The 9311-nt window shown below is 45.2% G+C and overlaps 2 protein-coding genes across 2 annotated transcripts; both read right to left on the minus strand.

Annotated features, from left to right (window-relative positions):
• Positions 1-3483: 3483 nt before the first annotated feature.
• On the minus strand, positions 3484-5223 carry LOC139740067 (uncharacterized). Its single transcript, XM_071650659.1, has 3 exons — positions 5218-5223; positions 4533-4661; positions 3484-4476 (listed from the first exon to the last, which is right to left on the minus strand). Exons 1-3 carry the CDS (start codon positions 5221-5223, stop codon positions 3484-3486), a joined length of 1128 nt encoding a protein of 375 aa, XP_071506760.1.
• Positions 5224-6310: 1087 nt separating this feature from the next.
• LOC139740068 (uncharacterized) lies at positions 6311-7285 on the minus strand. The gene has a single exon (XM_071650660.1). It carries the CDS (start codon positions 7283-7285, stop codon positions 6311-6313), a length of 975 nt encoding a protein of 324 aa, XP_071506761.1.
• Between the last annotated feature and the right edge of the window lie 2026 nt (positions 7286-9311).

Raw genomic sequence — 9311 nt, forward strand, 5'->3', positions numbered from 1 at the left:
CAAAAGAGTCACTCTAGCCGGCGAGGGGGCGAGGCAGGATGTCGGTGATTGTTCTGCCCGAAAAGCACGACTTTTTCACGACGTAACAACTACTAATCCACGGTAATATCACATCGATTCCAGCACATTTTCACAACTCGTTCACCACCTAATCACAACGCAATCACGGCAAAACCACGGGGACAATATGTAAGTGCAAAAGCACGACTTTTGCACGACTAAATCACAACGAAACCACAAGTAAAGGACGGCGTTTTCACTGTCAAAGCATCGCGAATAGTGTTGGTAGTGTTTGTTTGTTTTCTTCCCCCATTTCAATTTCGTTCTGGGGGGCATTAACAGATTGTAAACGTTTCAACAATTATTGTGACGTATGTTTTGGCAAAGGCATCAAAAACACATCAAAAACTTATAGCAAATCAGCAACAACAACAACGACGACGACGATTTCCGCCGGGATTTGAAGTCATCAATGACCTTTATACTACATACTTACATCCTAGCTGATTGGATGGCCATCCACGGAAAGAAGGACTCTGACAAATCACAACTTAGATAGCTTCGCATAAGATACGGAATTACATAAGGAATTCCTTCACTGAGTGGTCAGCCCCCACGCGACTGGTACAAAGGTCACACAGTATACCCGCAAGTAGAATTTAAGTAGAACGCGTCCAGCAAGTAAGACACATGCACTGACTCGCCCAAATCCTTGTTCGCCCTCAGAAATTTCCGGTATGCTGGAAAATCCCTACATGCAACAAGCCTGCATAGCTTGCCCGGAAAGGTGTGACAGGGCCTAAACATGGTTGCGGGTAAAAATATTTGCGTGCACACCTCCGGGTGACTACGGGTGAGATACGTGCTAGGTACTGTCATGTGCGGCTCATTCCGGGGACCTCCGGGTAGTAAAAATTGTTCTTTGCAAGTCGCACGCAAGGCTTACCCGGAAAGGTGTGACACGGCCTTTAGGCCGTGTCGCACTGGGCCTTTCCGGGCATTCGGGCAAGCTACGCGGGCTTGTGGCGAGGAGGTAGTTTCCAGCACGTAGAAGATTTTCCGCGGGCGAACAAGAAAGTTTGCAATTTTCGCACTTGTTTCTTACCTACTAGACGCGTGCTACTTAGCTTCTACTTGCGTGCATTCCGTGTGACCTGCTTGAGAGCTTTGAAACCGATCCGTTTTCTGTTACGAGCGACTTATGGGTACTGAGAAGTACCTGCGTTGGAGTTGCCTGCGAGGTGCTGCCGGTAAGGGTCTCCTAATGGTGTTCTGCGTGTACTTCTGCGAGCGAACCCCCACGACTCACTCGGAACAAGTTTTGAGTATGCTCAAGGCCTTTTCATACCGTATCTGGGGAAGTTTTGCGACTTGACTTGCGGGGAAACAAATTTGCTACCCGGAGCTCTCCGCAGTTGGTCCGCACCTGACAGTACCTAGCGTAGTTACATAGTTAACCCTATAAAGCCCGGGCGGGGGGGGGGGGCACATTTTTTTTTTGCCCAATTTCAACCAAAAGCACTCTTAGGCTGGGTTCACATAGAAGTACACTGTATAGATACGGTATACGCTATACGCTCCGTATTCGCTTCGGTATTAGCATGCGTGTCCTACTTTAATATTCTTTTGGCGCCGTCAAAATGGATACTTCAAACGAAAAAGATCTGGCTCTTCTCCTACTGTAGGCCTATACAATATCTAACCCTCTACTCTCCCGCACCAGCTCACCGCCCTGGGCTGGGACTACCAGCGGCAGGGGATGGCTGGGCTCGCGCCCGGTATGTAAGACGCAAGGGGATTTGGTTAGTGCACTCGTATTAATAGACACACCTGCCACATCATCAGCAATTAATTAAGCTAATTTACGGACAAAATTTAAGAAAACGTTACATCAAATTCATAAAGTTAATTGGCGTTTATTCAAGGGGAAAATCTCCTCTTGTTCAATCAATTTCTATCAATGTCTACTTGACACTGGCGATTCAAACATTATATTACACAATTTAAACAGGCATGCGCATTATTACAATCTCATCTCGGTTATTGTACTTACATACAGCTTCGGGTGCAAGTGCAAAAAGGGGGGGGGGGTTAATTGGGAAGGGAAGTTGTCCGCGATTAAGCCGCAATCATTTACGGAAGTCCTTTCTTCGCTCAGTCCTTATCGCTGACACGTATACTCTGTTGGTGGCTGCCTTTGTCGCCTTCGACCCGTACCGCTTCCGTCGCGCCGGTGGCTCGCCGCAGCATCTCTCCGGCGGCCGGTATACGGCTGCGTCGATCTGGCTGTCTGGGCTTCGCTTCACCTTCTCCTCGACCTCACCGGGGTATTAGTGGGCATCAGGGGTGGGGGTGTGCACAGTTCACAATCACTTTTTACACGTCAAACTCGTCGGACAGTGGCACGGACAGGCGTTCCCATTCGAATCAGATTCCGATTTTCTGCTAATTACATTGTCATTCGAAATTACAAGCCGTTCCCCACGTCAGAAATCCAAGCTCGGCCCACGGCACTATATATTAATAAATGGTCTGGCAGAGATCAATCATTGTTCCGGACGACGCCCTACTATAATTCCTAAATTATGCGAATAAATGAAGTATAATTGGAATTCTATCAGCAATAATGAACTACAAGATGAGGAGGGTTGCATATTCCTCGTGCTTTAGGCAGGAGCTTCACACAGGTGGAAGATTCAAAGTCTATTGTCATGATAATGAGTTTGAGTCTTCGAGTGTATATAAAGGAGGTGGATATTCCACGCCTCTCATCTTTCGAAGTGTGAACAAAGGACCTTTCCAACATCACGACTACGTACGTGAAAACAAAGACACCACAGTCATTCAATTCAACAGGCACATGCACTGTGTATCATGTTCGCCCTAAAGGGGCCTCGTTTATATGCCATTATCACTCATCAATCACAATCTCAACAGAATGATAAAACAGTTTCCGTGCGGAACAAGGGGAGGGAATAAGACCTGTTGTTATCAATGCTGTGTGTATGCAGCGTGTGGGCGGGACCCTCCTCATCTTGTACTTCATTATTACTGATAGAATTCCAATTATACTTCATTTATTCGCATAATTTAGGAATTCTATCACGTAATACTTCGTACAAGCTTCAGAGGGTTGCATAACAATTCAAAGAGCATCACGGGAACTGTTTTGTATGTCATACAGAACAGATGGCAACTATGAAAGAAAACACAGCTAGCGAAGTAGCATTCATGTGTATTTCTGAGCAGTTTTAATACTCGCACTTTCGTTCAGTGAGAACCACGACCAAAAATAATAACATCAGTTGACAAGTTGGATAGCAATGCGGCAATACAAGGCTGTTACAATAATCTTGATAATAACATTAAGTCGCTGTATATAATATGTCAGAGGTTATACATGAAGGCACTTGCTGTATACAATGTTAAACAGAACACATATCGCCACATTCAAGGTTATACACATACGTCATTCACGATCGTCTAGGTCCCAAGATTTAGGATAGTGGACGCAAAATTTTGTTCTGTAGAAGGCTTAAAGTAGAACTCCGTAAAGGTTCTGGAGTTTGACCAGTTTGCTCTAGCCATTATTTCATGGATCGAAACACCGTGGCAAAAGGCAGCTGAACTGGCCGCACTACGATAGCTGTGGGCCGAGAAAATTGATGCATCTATCTTTGCTTTGACTAGAACGTTCTTTAACCATCTTGCTATTGTGGCGTTCGACGCCTTGTTGTGTGGTTTCCTCGTCGAAAGAAAAAGCTTTGTCTCCTTATTAGCCTGACGAGCCACTTCCGTTCGTTTGAGATATTCCTTTAGAGTAGACAAAACACAATTTTTTTCATTTGGAGTGTAAGCTGGTAATTCAACCGACTGGGAAGCGATCTTCGCCTTGGGTGACGTTGTCTTTAACAAACCCATAATTTGAAAACTTGCACATTCATCATTTACAGTCATGTACGATGTATCAAGAAGACCTAACGTTTGAACTCTTTGAGCTGAAACAAGAGCAGTAAGAGAAATAAGCTTTTCACTCAACTGGAGTAAATCGAGATTTTCATTAACATCTAAGGAACTTAAATAGTCCAAAACCTTGGAAACTTCCCAAGTGCTCGTGTACCTCGGTTTCGGAGGTTTCTCATTAAATATTCCCTTCATCAATCGTATGATAAGCGGATGCTTTCCAACAGAATAACCATTAATAGGAGGTAGCGCAGATGATAGCGCTGAACGATAACAGTTCACTGTAGAATAGCTCTTCCCCAAACTTTGGGAAGACAAAAAATTAACAACATGAACTATAGTTGGGTTAAACGGATCAAACGATCGTCTATTACACCAATGTAGCCACTGGGACCAAGCAGACTCGTACTGTTTGTTGGTATTTTCCCTCCATGAGCGGGAGAGAAGACGTCTAGCGTCCTCCGAAAAGCCTTCTGCTTCCCACTGTTCGCCGAGATGGTCCAGGCGACTAGCCTGATGTCAGGCGACTAGCCTGATGTCTGGCAACGTCGTGGGGAGGGGCTCTATACCCCCGTGGGAGGAGAATGGGCGGGGCTATTAATGACTAGAGGAGGATGGGGTACCAGGGCTGGGCTCTCCACAATGGAGCGATGAGCAGCGCCATCTGGCAGCTGTCCTGATGTAACTTGTGCAGGACTCTAGAAAGAATGCAAATAGGTGGAAATAGATATGGGGTTAGCGAACTCCATGATAAAGAAAATGCGTTAACAGCGCATGAAAGTGGATCGTGTTTCCATGACACGAACATCTGCAATTTGGCATTGTGCCTAATAGCGAACAAATCAACATCAGGTGTAAATGACCTAGACAGAACCATCGCAAAAATATGTGATCGAAGGCTAAGTCCTCTAAGTCCTCGGCCTCGATGTTATGAATGCCTGGTATGTAAGAGGCCGAGAGCCAAACATTCCTACTAAGGCACCACGACCAAATTTCCCTTGCAATGCAGTCTAGATTTGGGGTATTTCCTCCCATCTCGTTCACGTAAACCACTGTTGTGTTACTATCCGATTTCACGTGAATGTGTGTATTGGTAGTTACATCACAGAGCGCTTGGATTCCTCGATATGCTGCGAGGAGTTCAAGCTCATTAATATGCAAAAGTGATTCGTCTTGCGACCACCTAGCTTGAACAAAGGAGCCGTCATTCTCACAAAAGGCTCCCCAGCCTGAATTACTTGCATCAGTGCTCACTGTCATGGATATGTCGGGCAAAACTAAGCATGTCTGAAAACTTTCAATAGGCTGAGAAACCCACCAGACTATCTCCCGGAGCTCCTTTTTCCCCAGCTGGACATGAGTGTTGAAATTTCCGTTTGATTTCTTAAGCTCCTTTGTCTTGAACCATTCTAATGTGCGAAAATGCAGCCGCCCCGTAGGGATCGCATCAAAAGTGGAAATAATCAAACCAATAAACTTTGCCAGGTCCCTGATAGTAACTCGGTTTGACGATAACAGAATTCGACCGCAACTCTTTAATTTCACCACTTTTTCGAGAGGTAGACTGTCATTTCAACCGAATTTAACTGAAGACCCAAATAAATCAAAGCCGTCTTTGGTGTAGTACTTGACTTCTCGAAGTTGACTAGGAACCCTAAGTTTGTCAACAATTCGACGGCACATGTAGTATTTTGTGCGCTCTCTTCTTGGGAACGTGCAAAAATGAGAATGTCATCCAAATAAATAACTGCACGAATTCCCTTACATCGAAGGGACGAAATGACAGGTTTCATGACTTTAGTAGAAACACGTGGGGCCGAGCATAGGCCGAAAGGTAAACAATTAAAACAGTAGAATTTTCCATTCCACGAAAAACATAGAAACTTTCGATGCTCATCAGCCATTGGAATTGTGAAATAAGCGTCTTTCAAATCAATTGTTAAATAATCGAATGGCGATAACAGTTCCTTAACATCTCTGAACGTTTCCATTTTAAAATGTTCATGTTTTACAAAGGCGTTCAGGTTCTTCAGATTGATAATTGGTCGGAGATCTCCTGATTTTTTAGGAACTGTGAATATAGTGGATAAGAAGGCAACATCTCCCTTAGCAATTTCGCTAATTGCCCCTTTCTGGCAAAGCAAATTGACTTCTTTTTCGATGGCAGCTTTCTCCTCGTGGGAGAAAGGAAAGGAAAGGGAGTTTCGTGATTGTTTGGGAGTAGAATCAAAATTGATTTTGTAGCCAGTGATGGCATCAATTATCCACTGATTGGATGTTATAGCCGACCAAGCGTATCTGAAGAACCTGAGTCTTCCTGCCTGGAATTGTTGATGTTTTGAACTTACTAGTTTTTTGAAGAGTCGTCACGGGCATTTCGCTGCTGGCCAGCAGTCTCCCGAAACCTCGGAGGGGGAGGACGAGAGATCGTGGCATGCCGGAACGATCTCTGTGGAGGTCCGTGACGGTTGCCTGACCGCGTATCGCGGTAGTTGTCATACGGGCGAAACCCCGGACGTCTGCCACTCGTGAGGTTGCCGAAACGGCGGCGGTATCTTCCTACTGACGGGGCGATCTTCTGCCCCACCAAATAGGTATCTCCCACTGATTTCAATGTCGCCGAAAGGTCACCACCGAAAAGTCTCTGACCCACTGGCACGGTTCGGCTGCAAATTCCCCGATACTTTGGGTTGAAAGATGGCTTTAAATCTTCACGGCGCTTCATCGAGATTTCATACGTGGCATGTCCCGCCAGCGTTATCCCATCCAGCGCCAATCGTTTGACGCGGCTCACATCAACTGCCCTCTTGTCGTCGGCGGCATCATGAAGTTCTGCCAGGATATGGGCGTAAGGGATCATTCCCCGTACTACGGCTTTTTGAAGTTTTTGGGCTCGAGAGTCGGCCGCTCTAGCTTTGGTAGGAATGGACGCCCATAGCTGTTCATCGACACGGGGGGCGCACAGCGCCAGGGCGTTTGCAGGCGTTAGATATTGCTTATCCAGTTTTTCAAGACACTCAGTCTTTGGCGGCATGGTCACGGCTTTAGTTAGCCGGGTAGAGAGTGCGTCGAAAACGGGCTTTCCAAGCACCTCGGGGCCATGACCATATAATTCGTCGTCAGAGTCAAAGCCAGTGTTTTTGTTCACTTGTGCAGTGGAGAAAATCTCAAGGTCCGCTTCCGGGTCATAGCTGACCTGACGGCTGGGGGACGACACGCCTGATACAACAGACTCTTCCGCAAAGATGCTGAACAAGTCATCTTCATCATCCCGGCTACGCCGAGGATGCCCGCCGGCAGTTTTGGGGCGCACGCTTCGCATGCTGCCCGGCGGGATGTTGAGCGTCAGATGGTTGGTTGTCCATTAAAGCTGCTAACTGCGTTTTTAACAGTTCGAAATCCGCCATCGACGGTACAGCAGCTGTGGACGGGACTGGGCCCGTCGACTGTCCCCCGACTTCCGACATATCCATAGTTGAGAAACTGCGTATGATAAGACGAAGACGTAACCTCCTGCCGTTCACACAAGAAAAAGATGAGAGGCGTGGAATATCCACCTCCTTTATATACACTCGAAGACTCAAACTCATTATCATGACAATAGACTTTGAATCTTCCACCTGTGTGAAGCTCCTGCCTAAAGCACGAGGAATATGCAACCCTCTGAAGCTTGTACGAAGTATTACGTGATAGAATTCAATTCAGTCCACCTGTGTGTTGCCAAACTCGGTCTTTCCCCACAAACGTTCAGAAGGAAGTTATGCCAACGGGCTACATCTTCAAATCTGCTACTCTGAGAACTTCATCTTCGCTAAACTTTAAATATCTGGCAGAGTTCTCTCCCGAACCGGGCAAAAGTTCTTGCAAAAAATGCTCGCAGAAGTTCTCTCCAAAAATGTGTGCAGAAATCTTGGCGGAATTTCCCCAAAAGTGGGTGCCGAAAATTCCGTCCGAAATATCTGTCTCTCCCTACAATGCATTCCCTTTTAAACTAACCCATAAATCCCTCCTACAATTCTATCATCCAATCATTACAATAAATTTCTCCCACCTGAATTATTGACAACCCCCTTTCGATCAATCCGCTTACCTATCCCCAACTTGACCCTCTCCTCTCACCTGCGTAACCTACCTGCGTCTCGAACCTTTAACTGAAACATAGTTAAACAAAGATGATGATGTTATAAGAGGTGAGAGTACCCCACCTGGGTACACTTTTTAAATGTTCTTCGTAATTCTACCAGTCGAGGTGGCGGAATAGCCCATGGTGTTTAAAACACCAATAAAGATGCGGGTCAGACATGATGATGATCTGGCTTACACAACATTTGAATATTATGTGCATATTACAGACAGTTCGTACTCCGTCAATTTTGTTGTTGTATACAGACCTCCACCATCTAGCACCAATGGTTTTACAAACACGGGTTTTCTTCAGGAATTTGACGATTTCGCATATGAAATCTCCCTCTTTGTTCACTGGGATGCTCCTTCCAAAGCAGATGCTATTCATTTTTCTTCAACCACAAGTTCTGTGGGATTAGTTCAGCATGTTAACGGTCCAACACAATAATTAATTGTGGGCACACACCTGATTTGGTGTTCACTCGCTGTGAGGAGTCATTGGTGTCAGAGAATGTTATACCAATGACACAAGTGTGTCACATCATTACTTGGTCTGCTTTACATTGCAATTACCAAAACCAAGACAAATGCAAACCGTAACGAAACTCCGTAATTATCATGAGATTATTTATTAGTGGAAAATTGAGCAAAGAAAATGGGATTCCATCGGGATTCGAACCCGAGACCTCCGGATGCTAATCCGGTGCTCTACCGACTGAGCTATAGACAACCCTAGTTCAGTGTTCGTCCCAGAAACCCTAAATTCTCAATGCTCGAATGGTCAGAAGCTATAGCAGTGTGTTTGTGTGTGACACACACGTACACACTTGAACCTGGCATAAACCCGAAGGATTTGATTTTGATTTGATTTGATTTGATTTATTTCTGCATTCAATCAGATACAATTTGAATGCAAATTTCAAAAGTACAAAGACAAAGAATAGCAAGTGCAGTGAAATAAATCGATAACAGTACTCAAATAGATACACATAGGTGATTGCATTGAGCAGTATACATACATGTACTCAAAAACATGAAATGAAATATACAGTATTTTTCAACAAATGACAGAAATCATTGAATGCAGAAGACCATCATCGTAAGCGATTAAGCTTGAGATGGATGGGGGCCTCATGAAAGGACTATATCCAACGACACAACTCTCTTGGAGGAAAGTGATCAGGTGGGTGCAGTGCAGTTGCAGGTGTGAGTGCAAGATGCAG

The sequence above is a fragment of the Diadema antillarum genome, unplaced genomic scaffold (assembly GCF_040938485.1).
Source record: "Diadema antillarum isolate AM-2024a unplaced genomic scaffold, OU_Dant_1.0 seq00000830_RagTag, whole genome shotgun sequence".
NCBI classification, from domain to species: Eukaryota; Metazoa; Echinodermata; class Echinoidea; order Diadematoida; family Diadematidae; genus Diadema; species Diadema antillarum.